Here is a 16,773-nt window from a genome sequence, read left to right as displayed (position 1 = left end):
GGATGGGGTTGCAGAGTTGGACACCACTGAGAGATTGAACAACAAATTACAGAGCTGAACTTGGGGGTGCAATCCATACCCCACTTTGCACTTAAGTATGTTTCTGTCTGAACTCAGGCCACTAGGTAGCACAGAGGAAACTTGCAGTCCTTTTCTATCATCAAGAATGTATATTTGGGTCATAGTCTGTGCTTTCACTTTGCCATCCTCCCATCCCTTCTCCCTGACCTTGGTGTCTTCACCTATGGTTACGTCATTATCCACCTGCTCCATTACCATCTGACCTGAATCCTATTTGGAACAAGGCAAGGGCTTCCCTGATGGTGGCTCAGCGGTAAAGAATCCGCCTAATAATGCAGGAGACCCAGGTTTGATCCCCGGGTCGGGAAGGTTCCCCTGGAGAAGGAAATAGCAAACCCTTCCAGTATTCTGGCCTGCTGCTGCTGCTGCCAAGTCACTTCCTCTGTGTGACCCCATAGACGGCAGCCCACCAGGCTCCCCCATCCCTGGGATTCTCCAGGCAAGAACACTGGATGGGTTGCTATTTCCTTCTCCAATGCCTAGAGAATCCCATAGACAGAGGGGCCTGGCGGACTAGTCTGTGGGGTTGCAGAGAGCAAGATACGATTTAGGGACTAAACCAACACAAGGCGCACGTGGACCTGAGAACTTATATGCGTATCAAGCAGATGTTTAAAATCATATGTAAGCTGGGTTTCACAACTCAGCCCTAAGCCCTCTGGGAAGGGAGAGCCCTCCTGCAGTAGGTTGGAAGCAGGGCCTGGGGGGCTGTCTGCTGTGGAAACCGCCGTGCCCAGGGTATTTTCCTACAGTGGGGGCAGCCCCCAGGTTCCCAGGTGAGCCTGAAGTCCCAGTCCGGGTCCACCTTTGTGTTGGCTCTCTCTGTTCATCAGTGCCATCAGAGTGGGGAGGTGGGGGGCCTCATCGGGAAGCCATACCCTCCTCTGGGTTCCTGCCCAGACATACCCACCAAGCTGCTCCTGTGGCCCGTGTAGATGGTAGGGGCTTCCTGAGAGAGCACTTCCTAACTACTAGCAAGGTGGGTTAATTTGGTGACAGCACAGCCCAGGATTGTACTTATTGCACAGCCTGAAGAACAGGCTCATGGATGGATTATCTTTTAAATGAAGAGTCTGTCTTGACCAGAGAAAAAGAAAGGACTTAAACCGCAGAGCCTCAGCAGGGAAGGTTCAAGGCCTGGCAGATACGAGGGTGAGTTCCAGGCCCTAAACCCTTTGGGGCAGACGGCAAACCGGGAGTTTTCTTTACCAATTTTGCATTGACAGGTGCACCTACCAACCAGCTCCCCTCCCTTACACACAGGCAGAAATTAAAAAAATTAAACCACAACACTCACACTCAGATGTGTCTCCTTTCATATCATTTCATCCACGTTAACCTCCTGGGTTTTGGTTTTCTGGCAGTATTCCTTTCTTTAAACATATTTATTAGGTTGATCACCTATGTTGTAAATATTTGTATATTATCATCAAACATGCCGCCTGAATGCCAAACATGCTTTGAAAACTGAGATCCGAGCACCTTTTTAGGAAAAAAAAATCTTTATTAAAAAAAAATAACTTACAAATGGAAAGAACTCTCTGGAATACAAGGGTTTGTTTTGTGTGCCGTGTTACAGACTGGGATAGTGTCACTGCATTTATTTTTAATGTCACTTTACAATAATATTAATGTCACAAACTGCATTATAGAGCAGTTTTTGTTCCGTATCCCAGACCGGCCCAAAGCACCACACAGATATAAAACTATTGTAAATAAAACATTTCAGCCAAGACTGGCATATATATTTTTATATATATATATATATTTATATAGCGAGAGGCTTTCAAAACAGCTAACAATTAATGTCATCCTTAGTCAAAACGGAAGTCAAGCTAACCTCAGAACTACAACACTGAGTACATGTCAGCATGGATCCTCCCATATGATATTTAAAATATAAACTTTCAAATACATTGAGAGGGTACATCAAGAGTGAGAAAAATAGTCTTAAGATTTAAATACAAATCCCCATTATAAAACCTTCAGGCAGCACAGAAAAGTCCTATGTTACAGAAGTGCAGGCAAGCCTGTCCCGAAGCTGGTGTGACGAACGGCGGGGGCTTGTCACAGGGGCCTTCGTGAGGCCCCACTGGGCCGAGAGCGAGAAAGGAGCCAGAGGGATGCAAGCTGGCCCTCTCCACGCCAACGAGGGTCACCAAGCCCGAAGCCACTCGGCTTTCCTCCAGAAAACCAGGCGGCCCGGCGGGTGCCCCCGGGGGAGCCCCGCGCACAGGTCCAGAGGCTGCACGGGAAGCCATCACTTGGCATTCTGCTCCAAAGCGGAGTACTCCGTCTCCGACACGCGGGAGGCGTCGATGAGCTTGGTGAGGCCCGTTTTTGCCGAGTACTTGAAGATGAAGGCCTTCATCAGCTCGTACCGGTAGTTGCGGTTGATGAAGCTGTAGAGCACGGGGTTGACACAGCAGTGCACCAGCGACAGGCACTGCGTGACGTGCAGCGCCGTGAAGAGGAAGGCCTCCAGCTGGCAGGTGAAGGGGATGTAGTGCAAGACGGAGAAGATGTCGAGCAGCACCACCAGGTGGTAGGGCAGCCAGCACACCAGGAAGACCACCACGTAGGAGAGGATGGTCTTCCGGCTGCTCTGCTTCTCCTGGTCGCTGGAGGAGGTGATGGCGCGGGCCAGCAGGAAGTAGAAGACGGCGATGACGGAGAAAGGGATGGCGAAGCCCAGCACCACGGAGACCAGCTCCATGCTGATGAGCCACTCCTTGACGCTGTGCTCGGGGTAGAAGGCCCGGCAGTAGGTCTCGTTGTTGGAGGCGGATGTCACGGTCTTCAGGTAGTAGGTGTCGGGCAGGGACACGCCGAAGGCCAGCAGCCACACCAGGACGCACACGGCGCGGCGCACCAGCCTCTTCTTGCGGCCGGAGGTGCTGGCGAAGTAGGCGACGGACAGGTAGCGGTCCACGCTCATGCAGGTGAGGAAGAAGATGCTGCCGAAGAGGTTGATGGAGAAGATGAGGTGGGTGACCTTGCACGTGAGCTCGCCCATGGGCCACTGGTTATGCTGCACGAGGCTGACCACCCAGACGGGGATGGTGACCACCACCCACAGGTCGGCGATGGCCAGGTTCAAGATGTAGCAATGTGTGTCGTAGCCCGTGGTCTTGGCCTGGATGTTCACCCAGACCACCACGGAGTTGGCGATCATGCCAATCACGAAGATGAAGATGTAGACGAAGGACAGCGTGTACAGCAGGACGCCCTTGTTGGGGACGTGGCCGCACTGCAGGGTGTCCACCGCGATGCAGTCGCTGCCATTGCAGGGCCAGCTGATGTCGGAGAAGTTCCCCGGCTCCGAGTAGTCCAAGAGATGCAGATCCATGGTGCCGAGGGCAGCGGTCCAACGGCCTGCGCGCACAAGCAAACACAGTCTTAAAAGATGCAAGAGAAGAATGGATCCCTTAGCAAACGCTCCAGGCCTGTAAAGCGCTTTCCCAGCCCCCACCCCCCCCCCCCCCCGCCCGCCCCCCCCCCACCCCCGTCTGCTCAGCGGTTTCACGGTAGCTCCCAAGTAACTTTGCAAAGAAAGGAGAGAACAAAACTGACCGGGACAGAATCTGCAAAACAAAACACACCCACGTTCCAAAACCGTGTGAATCTGTCTCTCTCGAAGAGTGACAGTGTTCGCTTCCTCTGTCTTTGCAGGACTGTGTTCTCCAGAGGTCACCGGATTGGGCTGTGCCCCAGCTATGAAACTGACAGATTCTGGGGAGTCAGAGGGCCATAGGGTAGCTGAGGCTCAGCCCGGAGGTGCCTGTGGCCAGCTCGCTTTCCCCTGCAGAGAGCGGAGGCATTTCACCCTCGTACCCAAGAGCAGGGGGTGGATCTGTTCCCTGCACTGGTGAGTAACAAGCGTCCTGCTCAGCCATGTCGGGCTGCCTGCGGTTTGCAGACCCCTGGAGGTGTGGACAGTGTGTGGCCCGCCCCGCAGTTTCACTGTGCCCCCATCCACAGCCTCCGACTTCGCCATGTGATTCGCAACTCAGAGCCACCAACCGGCCACTCCGAATGTGGCCATCGCCTGCTTTTCCATCTTTTATTTGTCCAACTGCTTTCAGAGCAACGTGTACCAAGACCCAAAGCTGTGTCTTGGAGGGGCTGGCTTTTCCTAATGGTCTTCCCTGCTGATCTGGTGTGAGGTCAACACTCTCAACTGGCACCATCTTAACGCCCAGAAGAATCCAGGCCTGAGCCGTTACTGTGCCTGGGGATGACGGCCCAGGAACACCAGCTCCGAGAGCTGCCCGGGGCTGTCTTCTCCTGCTGACACCCCCACCTGAAGGCTCTGAAGTCCCCCCACCACCACCCTGGGTGGACAGCCTCACTGCGTCCCCACAGGAAGGGGCTGTAAAATGAAACCACTCGGCCCAAGGGTGCCCTGCTGGGCGTCACCTTCTAGAGTAGGGAGTCTGTTGCTCCTTCTCCCTTGTCACAGGTAAGGACTGACTGCAAGCCAAGCTTCTTTGCCAAGCTCATCTAAACTGGACTCCAGGCCACACACGAGAGGTCCTGGAGGATGGGGAAGGATGGTCCCTGAGTCGGGGCCTAGCGGCCGGGCTAACGGTCCACAGGGACCCAGCTGGGAGAGCACCCCTCTGGTGACCAGACCATCCTGGGCTGGGATTCGGGCTCCTCCCTCATTAGTGCTTCATGTGAGTTTAGTTAACCCGTCATCTGCCACTGCTTTCTCAGTGCACCAGCCCCCGTCTCCCAGGGCTACCTAAGAACTCAAGGGCTGAGGACAGAATCTAACAGACAGAAGCTCAACACTGCATCCTCTCCCTCTCTTGACCTATCAAAAAGCACAGACTTGCTTACTTCTTGCTCCACATTCAAAACTGACCAAGTGGCTAAGTGGTCAATGTCCCGCCCTGGGAGGGGGGAGAGGCAAGAGCTGCCCGCAGACAGCGAGCTGATGTTACCTCCAGGGGAAATGAGCAGACGCCCCAGAAGTGAGGCCATGCACCTGCTGCCACCCAGGGCCACCTCAGCCTCCAGACTCACAGCTGAGGACCTGCCCTAGGACCACAGGTATGGAGATGGCCCTCAGCTGTTGTCTGTTCACCTCTGGGAGCGGCAAGTGGCTGCTGGTTCCCCTCCAGGTGACCTGACCGGGCCTCAGCGTCCCCTTTAGCAGCTGGACACAGCTGGACCTCTGAGGAGGTGGTGGAGCCACGGGGCCCGAGGCCAGGAAACCTGGTGGTCCTCAGAGCCTCCCCCCATCACTAGGAGGACACTCAGGCCCTGGGACCACCAACTTGTTGCAAAACACAACCAGAGGGCATGCATGGAAAATCAGCAAGGTCAAGTTGAAGTGAAATGAGGTGAAGGTCGCTCAGTCGTGTCTGACTCTTTGCAACCCCATGGACTACACAGTCCAGGGCATTCTCCAGGCCAGGATGCTGGAGTGGGTGGCCTTTCCCTTCTCCAAGGGATCTTCCCAATCCAAGGATCGAACCGAGGTCTCCCATATTACAGGTGGATTCTTTGTCAGCTGAGCCACCAGGGAAGCCCAAGGTCAAGTTAGGACAAATAAACTCATCCTCCTAAGAGACTATAGAAGACGCAGCTGGAGGACCCCGAGCGGACATGGACACACAGCACACGCCTGTGAGAGGCCTGGACTGGCCTCGGGGTGGGCAGCCACCTCCAGACCCTGCCTTCAAGGTCTTCCTGACCCTCCCGCCACCGTGGGCCACTAAGCAGCCAGGAACTGATGGTGCCCGCTGCACCCCTGACTTCAGGAGAGAGGGAGGGGAGCACTTGGGCTTGGCTCTCCTGCGTGGCTCTAAGGTGTGACCCCCTTTTTTCCCATCTCCTTAAAATGAAACACATCCACAGCTGAGCGTCGTTTCCGATTTGGCCCAGCCACCTCATTCTTTCTGGAGCTGTTAGTAATTGCGCTGTGCTCTTTCGGGAGAAGCATAGACACCTTCCAGCCTTGGGGGGCTTCCGACCTTCCGGTGTCATATTTTCTTGTCTTTTCATACTGTTCATGGGGTTCTCACAGCAAGAATACTGGAGTGGTCTGCCCTTCCCTTCTCCAGTGGACCACGTTTTGCCAGAACTCTTCATTGTGACCCATCCATCTCGGGTGATGGACTCGCGGCTCGTAGCTTCACTGAGTAACACAAGCCCCTTCGCCACGACCAGACTGTGATCCATGAAACACGCTTGCAGCAGGGCGTGGGGCTTCCCTAAGGCCTCGTGGTAATGGTAGCGCTAGTGGTAAGGAGGCTTCTGCCAGCGCAGGAGACAGAAGAGACATGGGCTCAGTCCCCAGGTCGGGAAGACCCCCTCGAGGAGGAAATGGCAACCCAACTCCAGGATTCTTGCCTGGAAAACCCCACAGACAGAGGAGCCTGGAGGGCTGCAGCCCGTGGGGTTGCAGAGTCGGCACGACTGAGCGACTAACACTTTCACTTTAGCTTATAAAGCACTTTCAGCCCATGACCTCATCTGACCCGGGTCCCTGCAGAACTCAGCCGGAGGACGAGCCGCTGCCCCACAGAGGCGGGCAGAGTGGGGCTGGGCCCTGGCTGAGGGTCCTTTCCTCTGCCCACCCTAGCACAGCTCTACCAGGCCTCCACAGACGCAGCCAGAATCCCTGGGGTCTACGCCGTGCACGGGGGCTCGAGAAAAAGGAAGCCTGACCGAGATGCTACACCCCTATCTCCGTCTTCCCCCCAAGGAGTCATCCCGCTCACTGGACACGCCGCGCCCCCCAGCTCCCAGGTGGAGGGGCATAGCTCAGTGTGGACGGAGGGACTCATGGGTGCAGGAGGCCTACAGGAATCACCAGGAGTCTATGTCCCTCCAGGGCCCACGTCTCCCGCACAGCAGACCGTCCACACTCATGCCTCTGAGCCTGGGCCAGCCCTCGGTGTCCCCTGGGCCACAGCCAAGGTAGAGAAGGGCTCAGGGACCCCATCGGGTCCTTAGGTTTCTGGTCTCTGTACAATGAAAACCTGACTTAATGATCACTCGTCCTCTGGGACCAGAACGTGACTTCAGAGTCGGTCCACCACCACCCTGCCCCCGCCACCCGCAGTCGCCCTGTTTCCAATCTTCCAGGAGGGGCTGGGGGGACAGCAGAGGCTGGGGAGGGGGGGCGCCATGCTGGAGCTTGAAAGCCAGCTGGCCCACCGATCACCCACCACCATCACTGACCAGCCACCAGCCCAGGAGATGAGCCAGAGCCCTACGCCATGCCCACTGGCCTTCTTCCAGGGAGCCCACTGGCCCCTCCCCTCCCAGGGCAGAGGCTCCAGGGGTCCAGAGAAGGAAGGGAGGCCGCGAGAGAGGAGCTGTGCACACAAGGAGTGCAACAATCCAGCCCCCTGCAGATGTAAACGGGAAGCCAAAGAGGGGGAAAAAGGCCACAGGAGGGCGCAGCCCACATCACCTGTCATTTTTCACCTGTTCTGTTTTGGAAACAAACGAGGGCTCTTTCCAGAAAAAGAGAATAGTATCATATAATGACCTCTGCCAGGTCACGTCGAATGCAATCGGTGGGCCTCTGGCGTGTGTTCAGGAGGCCCAAGGCTAACCATGGGTGGTCCCTGCGCCTAAGACAACAAACTTCCTAAGTCACTGTCTTAGATTTTAACAGGTGATGCTCTCAAGACCCTGACCTGAACAAAGATGTGATCCAGCAACTGCAAAACGTCTACCCAGGCCCCTGGCTCCCCAAGGCCCAGCCAAACCTGAGGGAGAAGGGTTGAGGAATGCATCCCAGCAATTCCCTGAGGCCACTCAAACCCCTGAGACCCTTCACCAGAGTCTCCACTTGCCCCCAGGAAAAGCGAGGGCCCATCCCATGCAACTGGAGGGCTCTCTGCCTATGCCAACTGGGAAGCATGGGCCGTGATCCTCGTATACACAGTGACATCTCCAGGCCATGTGGCCGGTCTGCGATGGCAGGAAGGGCAGTGGTGAGGCTGAAGATCCCAGGGCCTGAAGCTGACTCCCAAGTCCACGTGGACCAGACCCCCTCTGCTGCAATAAGCCAGCAGTTCCGTTCCCATCAGCTTGGGCCAGAGCTCAGGCGGGACCTCTGGGTGACAGTCACACCTGCCCACCAGCTGCGTCCCTAGGGGTCAGAGCCCCCACCAGGGAGGGCAGGAGAATGAGAGACGACTTCTGACACAGGTTAATAACATCTGCGTAAAGATTCCTCATGGAAGGAAAGCAACAGGGCTTGGGATAAAAGATTCTTTCAGGTCTTTGATCTCACAAGTTCACACATTCTCTTCTCAAAATAAATATTCCCAAGATGCAAGGATGTTTATTGAAGCACTATTTATATATCAGCAAAAAATCGGTGACAACATAAATGTCGATCCATAAAGGATGTGAACCACTGTCTGGAATATAATACAGCTGCACAAAGAAAGAGGGGGTGCTTTTATGAACATGGAAAGTTACACATATATACATGCCCCCCAAAACAAGAATTACGAGCATTTTTATAGGTACATGTATGTGCGTAAGGGGCTTCCCAGGTGGCACTAGTGGTAAAGAACCTGCCTGCCAAGGCAGGAGACGCAAGTGATGTGGGTTCAGTCCCTAAGACAGGAAGATCCCCTGGAGGAGGGCACAGCAAACCCACCCCAGTCTTCTTGCCTGGAGAACCCCATGGACACAGGAGCCTGGCAGGCTATGTACGGTCCATGGGGTCACAAAGAGTCGGCCACGACTGAAGTGACTGGGCACACACCCATTTGTGTGTAAAAGCATGGGGAAAGATCTGCAGTGAGTATAAAACTGGGCTGGAAGTGCGGGATGAGAGGACAAAGGCGGGATCGCAGCTTTCGCCCTAGACACTTCTGTGTGATCTGAAACTTGGCATCAAGAGTTATGGAAATTTTACTAGAGGGACGAATGTCCCACAGAACAATGGCGGTTCATGGTCCATTTTTTCTAGACCAGAGGGACCCCGCTGAAAACAAAGCAGTAATCAGCATCACTTTTTTTTTCGTTCCCTTTTTTCCCGATGGATACTGGTTTCTCTCACCGAGCTCCCTCTATAGGGATCACTTCCTGTAGATTCTGGGTCCAACATCTGCACCCAGAGAGCATCACACTTCCACTTCAGGAAGTAGATTTTCCTATGGCCTGCAGGATGGAGAACCAGCGTCTGTCCACCTTGTCACCCCACCCCCCAACCCCACACTGGCATCTGTAAGAGACTCATCTACCACTCATGTCCCCATTTGCTAGAAGGGAGATGTCCTCTCGTCTCTCGGGCTTATTATTCATCAATCAAGGTTCCTTGGCGACCACAGCTCCAAGCGGCCTGACACATTCAGCTGCTCCCAGTGGTCTCCCTGCGCTCACCCGGCAAGCTGAAGGGAAAGCCAGAATGAGACATCTCCAAGGTCAGAGTCTCCATGGGCTGGTGCTTTGGCCTGCAAGGAACATGTCTTTCCCCTGGACCACAGTCGCTCCCTGCAGGACACAGACGGCGCCACGTTCAGGTGCCCAGCCGGAGTTCTCCAACAGTGCCTTCAGCACATGTGCAATGCCCGATCACAGGCCTGGAGCGCCCTTCCCGGTCAGCCAGGTAGGCCCTCCTCTCCCCATTTACGCCTCGATTACCCCCACCTTCTGCCAGCCAGGCCTATACCTCTACCCGGTGTCACTGGCTGTTCCTTGTCCCCCTCCTTCCTCCTGAAGCCCCCACCCCCACGATGTCTCACTGCCTGTATACAGGGCAGCCAGCAATGGCGCCTGGACAAAGCACATGTTCAATGAATTCATAATCAATGAATCAACAGTGAATCAAGCTCCCGAGACCAGAAATGTGAGATTATCAAGGGAAACAGGAGCCCCGAGGAGACTATTCCGGAACCCTCCCTTGAGCTAAGTCTCACCTGTTTCTATGCCCCCCAATGTTTATGAAGCCCCTTCTGTGAGAGGCACTGCTCTGGGGCAATAACAGACCAGAATCATCACTCCACACCCACCCCCAGGAACCTGCCAGCTAACCGAGAGGGTTGGGAAGGCGGGAAGGCAGTGTGGACGCCACTGGAGCATGGAGAGGGACTTCCCTCCAGTGACCGATGGGGACCCCCCAGAAGAAAGTGGGTGCTGGGGTGGTCAGTGATGTGCTACTGGAGGGTCACCAAACCTGGCTGAGCCTATCCACGCGGGAGCCACCACGGTCTTGAGCAAGGGCCTGGCTTTGGGGCCGAAAAGGCTTTTGAGGGAGGAGGGAGCAGGCCTGCAGGGGAAGCCGGGTGCTTGTCGGGCCCAGGTGCAGTGCAGAGAAGGTGACGTGGGCCGGGCCACCCAGGGCACTGACTCGGCGCCGAGGGGATCCGGGGCTCTCCAGGGCCTGTGCCCGCAGGCGACCTTCTTCACTGGCTTTTCTGCAACTGGGGCTCCACTCATGTCCTCCCAGGGTGGAATTTCATGGAGCAGCTCAGTGTTGTCCCACCACGATCACCCAGCCTGGCTAACCTCGCCGCTGGGCACCTGGAAACTGAGGCCAGACAGGCAGCCGGACCAGAAACTCAGGCGTGTGGCTGAAACCAACTCTGTTCACCCTCCCTACTCCCCAGGCACTATCCAGGGAGACGCAGAAGCAGGTCTCCTGCGAAAGCCCAGCCCTTTCCACTCCAGGAGCGCAATTTATATACGGAAGACCTGCACCATTCCTTTCTACTTTTTTCAAATTAATTAATTTATTTTAACTGGAGGCTAATCACAATATTGTGGTGTTTTTGCCAAACATCGACATGAATCAGCCACGGATATACATGTGTCCCCCCATCCCCCTCCCTACCTCATCCCTCTGGGTTGTCCCAGAGCACCGGTTCTAAAAGTCCTTAGGAAACTGCACAGCTCTGGGGTTTGTTTCATTTCTTATCAATCCTGCATTAAATCTATGGGGCTGTCCAGGAAAGTTTCGGCCCAGGCTTGAGAGGCCACCTGCTAGGACTGAGAGCAGAATGGGGGCAGGGGGGCAGTCTGTCTCCCCCTACCCCATGTCAAACAAACAGAACAATGCCATCCTGCCTGCTGTTATTTTTCACAAGTAAAGCACTGCTCTGAGTCATTTGAGAGAGAGAGAAAAATCCAAACCCTAATCCAGATAGAGGCCACCTATTTCCAGAGTCCTCAGACACACTTCGCATTGATACACGGGGAGAACTGGAGGAAAGAGAATGAAGCCCGCATCCAGAAACCTGATCTGTGCTATTGTGCTCAGCGGCCTGACTGGGAAGCGGCACAGGACCCAGGAGGGCAGACCCAGAGGTTCCCACGGCACAAAGGCTGCCGTCTGGACTGGCGGGTGTAACCAGAGCCCTAATTCCCACCCAGCTTAGAAGCAGGACCAGCGGTGGGGGGTCAGCCAGCCTAGGACAACCCCAAATCCTGGGCTACACACAGTGGGATTCCCATCTTAGACTTAAAACTAGGAGAAGACATGACAGAGGTTTCCTGGACCGTAAGAGAACTGGGAGGTGTTAGCCATCTGGCTGGCCCTGCCCCCTTTATCTGTCCCCTGCCCGTGGGCACCACCTGAGGGGGTCTCAGCCCCTCCACCTGGTAACAAAAAAGCAGAGTCAGCTTCCAAATCTGCTTAGGGCTCCGCAAAATTTTCACTATGAAAATATGCAACTCTCTCATCACTTGAAGAACCAAGCAACGACGTTTGTTTTTTTCCAGTTCTAAGCTGAGTCGATTCTTGTGTAACCAAAGGATCAAAAGATTCCAGCAGCAAACCATTAAGTATTCAAAATCAGAGAACTGCCCCGTTTTTTCTCTTTTCTTTTTTTCTGCTTGCTTTCACTTTAATAAAACATATGTCTCCCAGAGCTATAATTTCCTGAACTTTAAAAACACTTGACATGACACACAAATTTCCACCTACACACACGCAATTTGTCTGGAAGCCCTTCTAAAACTATTTCTGTTCCTGAATAAAAACCAAGTTCCGTGGTTGCCTGGATGAAAAATACAAATACTTTCTAGCCCGGAATTCCACTCGTGTTCTGCAGAATCACTGAGAATATCTCAAGTCCTAAAACCTTTAAGGTTTTCTCCTTCTCCTGGTTACCCTTAGGGTTCATAGAATGACCCTCTTTCAGTCTCAGGTTTGAGTAACCAATTTCCCTGGTGTCTCCTGGAAAACACGAGCCTCTCTCTTTGCCTGGAGTGATCAGACAAAAAGCCACTGTTCCTGATTAAGTAGGGTTTTTTTTGTTGTTTTGGGTTTTTTTTTTTTTCCCCCGTCCAGAAAGACTATACTTTGCCTGTTCTGGACCTGATTAGAAACCATAATACCTCCTCCAGTGTCTCAAGACTGGCTGCTAATATGGGATAACCTCGGAAGTCCTGACTCAGTTAAGCATCTGCATGCTACCTACACTATACCTTCCAGAATTTAAAAAAATGACAACTGCAATGCACACCCCTTTAAAAAATCAGATGAGCAGCAAAACACAGCAGCAAGTCTCAATTTTCTTTTGCTTTTCCACCCAAATCCCATGCAACCCTCCTCCCCCACCCTCATCTCCAGGAGCTTAGGGCATGGAGCTCCAGAGTTGGTGCACACTGGAGTGTTTATGGCAGAGACTGAGGAAAAAAGAGCAAATTGTTTCCAAGCTAGAGCTCCCCATGTGCAACTCTGCTTTAGAAAAAGGCTCTGCATCTGGGGAAGCTCAAGGGCTGATGAAAGAAGGGCAAGCAGTTTATCCATTTAAAATCTATGGAAAGTGAAGCGCAGACACCAGCCGCCTCCACTTGCCTTTCTAGGAGAGCCTATTTGATCTCCGCATTTCCCTGGAATAAATAAAGCCACACAAAGGCAGCATCTGCCCGTTTAAAGAGAAAAGAAAAAGTTACCACATTGAGACTCTGCAGAATGAATGTTTCAAGAGATGTCAGGGCATCAAATACCTTCAAAGGGCTGTAAACTATCTGTGGGGGGGGGGGGCTCTTCTACGTCTGGAAAACGTAATGATCCCGGTGTGAGCAAATGAATTGAGAGAAAGAAAGACAGAGAGAGAAAGAAAAAGGGAGACAGGCAGTCTGACTTTTACAGCTTCTCATTCTCCCTGGAACTTCAAGTCTTGGCTAACCACCCAAGCCTGACCTCACCGCAGAGTTTTGAGTCACTCCTCAGATCTTTATGCAGGCGAACAAAATCGAACAAAATTCACGTTTTTTACTTCAATAGTACAATCACAGTGCAAAATCGTAGACGTGTGTGTGCCTTTTTTGTTTTTTTGTTTCCAATTGAAGTCAGATTTAACACCTTCTGAGCGAACAGCAAATAGTCAGATGAAGAAGGATGCTGTGGAGAGACAAGAGGGCCAGGCTGTATTTAACATGCCCTCTTATAGCTTCCGGATTTACAGGCTCTGGTAATCCTCCAGAGCAGTGAATTCAAACCCATTCTGGACCCACAAAGACTCTCAGCCCAGTTTTCTCCTCCGCTGGAGGACGCCTGTTCATAACGGGCACATCTTTCTGGAATTACACGTTTAGTGCCAGTTCCGTTTCCCCAGTGGGGAGGCAGAAGAGAAACCAGGCAGGCAGCGGTGCTAAGCTGACCCCTATGCCAACTTTGAGCAAGCGGGATGGGGTCTGCCTGCAGATGAACCTCAGACTCCTCAGTCCAACAGACACACACACAGAGCGCCTTCCACTTCAGAAAACAGCCCTTGTTGACTTTCTGCAGCCCACGGGAAGCCCCGAGTTAGCAGCCGCACTTCGCAAGGCAGCACGCCGCCTGGGCTTTTGGAAACAAGACCTGCGGACTCGCCAGCACCCATCAGAACTTATTAGAAAGAAGAGCTCTGGAAAAACACCACTGCGCTTAAGAGCAGACCCCTGCCCGCCGTCCGCACGCCCTGCGGACCCAGCAGCGTTTCCTTACCTGGCGGCGGGGCTCCTGCGGCTTGCCTTCTGGGTTCCGGCTCTCGGTGCCTTAGGGCTGAGCAGTTCGCAGAAGTGTGAGCTTTCTGGGGCTTCAGACTCGCGTTATATACACTGCGGGCGGGCGGCCTCTAGATGGCAGCTTTGTAACCGGCATCTGCCGCTTCCTTTCCCGGGCCCCCTCCCCCTCCATCCCTCCGCCCTGGCCACCCACCCTCCGTGCGCGCGCGCGCGCGCGCACACACACACACATGCTTGCATGCACGCACACACGTGCGCGCGCGCGCGCACCCTCACCCCTCTTGTAAACCCCAATCTGTGGTTTCCGGCCAAGCTCTCGCACACAGGCATACTCGGGAAATCCCAGCCTGCCTTCATTTGCAGAGTCTAATGAAGCTACAAGGTCCAGACCCTTAGGTGGAGGGGGAAGATGCGTCAGCAGAAGAAACACCGGCAAAGAAACCCCAGCGCTTTGCCAAATCATCAAATATTTATCTGGGTCTCAGGGATATCTTTAATAATCCCATTAACAACAAGAATTCCTTTGAATGCCTCTTAGCTCTAGGGAAGACTTTGTTCCCAAGACAAATTGCTCTGAACTTCTGAACTTCGGTGTTGATTTATTAAGCCTGGATTGTCTTTGTTAATTCCTCCAAAACAGAAGCAACCGTTTTGGAAGGGGGGCGATGAATCTGTGCCACATCACACTACCCCCAAAGGAGGGGGCGGAACATGTGTGATAGATTTTATTTAGATTCTCTTATTTGTAAATCTTGAAAGTCTGGTGGAAATAACGTTCTGAACCACCTACTTAGTGCCAGACACAGATTAGAGGTATCAGACCTGTCTTTTGATAATGTCCTGTTTGGAGGTTAATTTAGCAAATATTTATTTTTATTATTGACATATACATTCTTATCTAGAAGTGGATGGCGGAAGTTCTGTCCATGGGAGAATCAGACCTAAAAATGTGCTTCACATAATAATCCCCTCTACGGCCCTCTTTAGATAAAGCAAGGGTGAGACAAGGACCTGAACTTTCACTTTTAAAGCCATGCTTACTGAGCTTTTCCCCAGAGTAAGGTGCTGTTCTGCAGCTTCTGTTTTGCTTTCTGCCTCCTGGTGGTAGTTCCACGGCTCAAGTCACTGTATGCAGGCACCCAGTCCTCCCCGCTCCCTCTCCCCAGCCCAGACTTTCTGAGGTTCTTTTTATACTTCTACTAAAAATACCAGCAGACGGCCAAATGCCGAATCTGGAGAATCGGGAGGTCAAACTCTTAGGCAGCCAGAAGGCCTCCGTGTTGCAGAAAGCCCTCAACAAAAGAAATATTTTGTTTAGATGAAACTTCACCAGCACAGTGAAATCACTCCAAAATACGAGCTAAGAGCACACCTGCTCCGGGAGGCTCTCAGAGGGGGTTTGCCCACCCTGTCCCTGCTCATCGGGTCGCTGTCCTTAACAGCTAGCAGGGACCTTCTTCCTGCCCTGTCTCCTGGGCACCCAAAGCCCCATCTCCGAGCTCCCAGAGTGAAAGTGGCTGTGAAGTAAAACCACGGGCCGGCAGGATGCACACATGCAGGATTTGGGGGAGTCTGTAAGTACATGCTCAGGACTTTCCTAGACCTGTTTTCTCCCGGCAGGTTACCCTGAGTCTGAGCCTGACAAATGCCCGTGGCGGTGGCCAGGCCAGAGCTGCCCTCCTCTGGACAGCGACGCACAGGCTGACCTCCTATGTCTATGAACTTGATCTGTGCCTTGGTGAACGCGATTCTCCTTTGGCAGGTTTGGGGGCCAGACTGAAAGGCAGGATGGGTTTGAGTCTGCTCTCAATTAGGTGTGCTGTGTTGAAAAGAAAGCAAGCCTCCTCGCAGAAAAACCAGTGCAACAGGATGCAGTTGCTAAAGCAGAGGAAGGAAAACGCAAACTAGATGTTAAGCAAAAAAAAAAAGAACCCACTTCAGGTCAGATGCTGTGGGGCCCGTGCTCCCCAAGAGGGCTGGGCTAGGGCACCCGGCTCGGCGTCCAGAGAAGGGCAAGGGGTGCAGGGATCCTGGTACCGGTTCGTGCAGAGCTGCGTGCGCCCGCCCACCACCCTCCTGGGTCCGAGTACTCCCCTGGCTGTCCCCACCCCCAGTCCTCTTGGAAAACCCAGTCCCGGGAGATTTGAGAGGGTAAGTAAGCCAGGTTTTGCAAGGGAACAGGAATCCATCACCCTGGGACCCAAAATGTCTCTTGGAACGTTTGGAAGTCTGCCCTGCTGTTGGGAGGATTGCGTTTCTAATGGAGGGGTTAGTTGGGGAAGAATGGGTTTGCTTACCCCCATGGGAAACTCGGAGAAGCAGGAATGGGCCGCTGTGCCTCGGGTTGTCCAGAACTCATAGTTGCTTGACCCGTTCCTAGCCCTGACTACTCCGAGTAGTGGCGTCATGAAGGGGTGTTCAGCCAAGCCCCCCTTTCCCAGTCTGTAATCTGCACCTGGGATTTTAGACTCCCATGGAGCAGCTGTCCCCACTGGGCTCTGATTTGCCTGTGGATGTGGCCCCATCAACCTCCTGCCTCGAAACCCCAGCGCCCTTTCAGAGGGATCCTGGAGGGCCAGAGCTGTGGCGGTCAGGGTGGGGGCTTCGGGGGGCACAGTAGGATGGAGAGACAGTGGTCTCTGATGGCAGGCAGGGTGGGGACTTCGGGGGGCACAGTAGGATGGAGAGACGGTGGTCTCTGATGATGGGCAGGGTGGGGGCTTCGGGGGGCACAGTTAGGATGGAGAGATGGTG

At 53.6% G+C, this 16,773-nt stretch overlaps 1 protein-coding gene across 1 annotated transcript; it reads right to left on the bottom strand.

Annotated features, from left to right (window-relative positions):
- Positions 1–1,564: 1,564 nt before the first annotated feature.
- ACKR3 (atypical chemokine receptor 3) lies at positions 1,565–14,110 on the bottom strand. The gene is made up of 2 exons (XM_040231831.1): positions 14,000–14,110; positions 1,565–3,456 (listed from the first exon to the last, which is right to left on the bottom strand). Exon 2 carries the CDS (start codon positions 3,428–3,430, stop codon positions 2,342–2,344), a length of 1,089 nt encoding a protein of 362 aa, XP_040087765.1. The 5' UTR covers positions 3,431–3,456; positions 14,000–14,110; the 3' UTR covers positions 1,565–2,341.
- Positions 14,111–16,773: the final 2,663 nt, after the last annotated feature.

The sequence above is a fragment of the Oryx dammah genome, unplaced genomic scaffold (assembly GCF_014754425.2).
Source record: "Oryx dammah isolate SB20612 unplaced genomic scaffold, SCBI_Odam_1.1 HiC_scaffold_28, whole genome shotgun sequence".
NCBI lineage: Eukaryota > Metazoa > Chordata > Mammalia > Artiodactyla > Bovidae > Oryx > Oryx dammah.
Note: the sequence above shows the minus strand (reverse complement) of the source record. Positions and strands in the feature narration are given on the sequence as shown.

Excerpts from the sequence above, each read along its gene's own strand:
- ACKR3 (XM_040231831.1), bottom strand. The coding sequence starts at position 3,430 with ATGGATCTGCATCTCTTGGACTACTCGGAGCCGGGGAACTTCTCCGAC.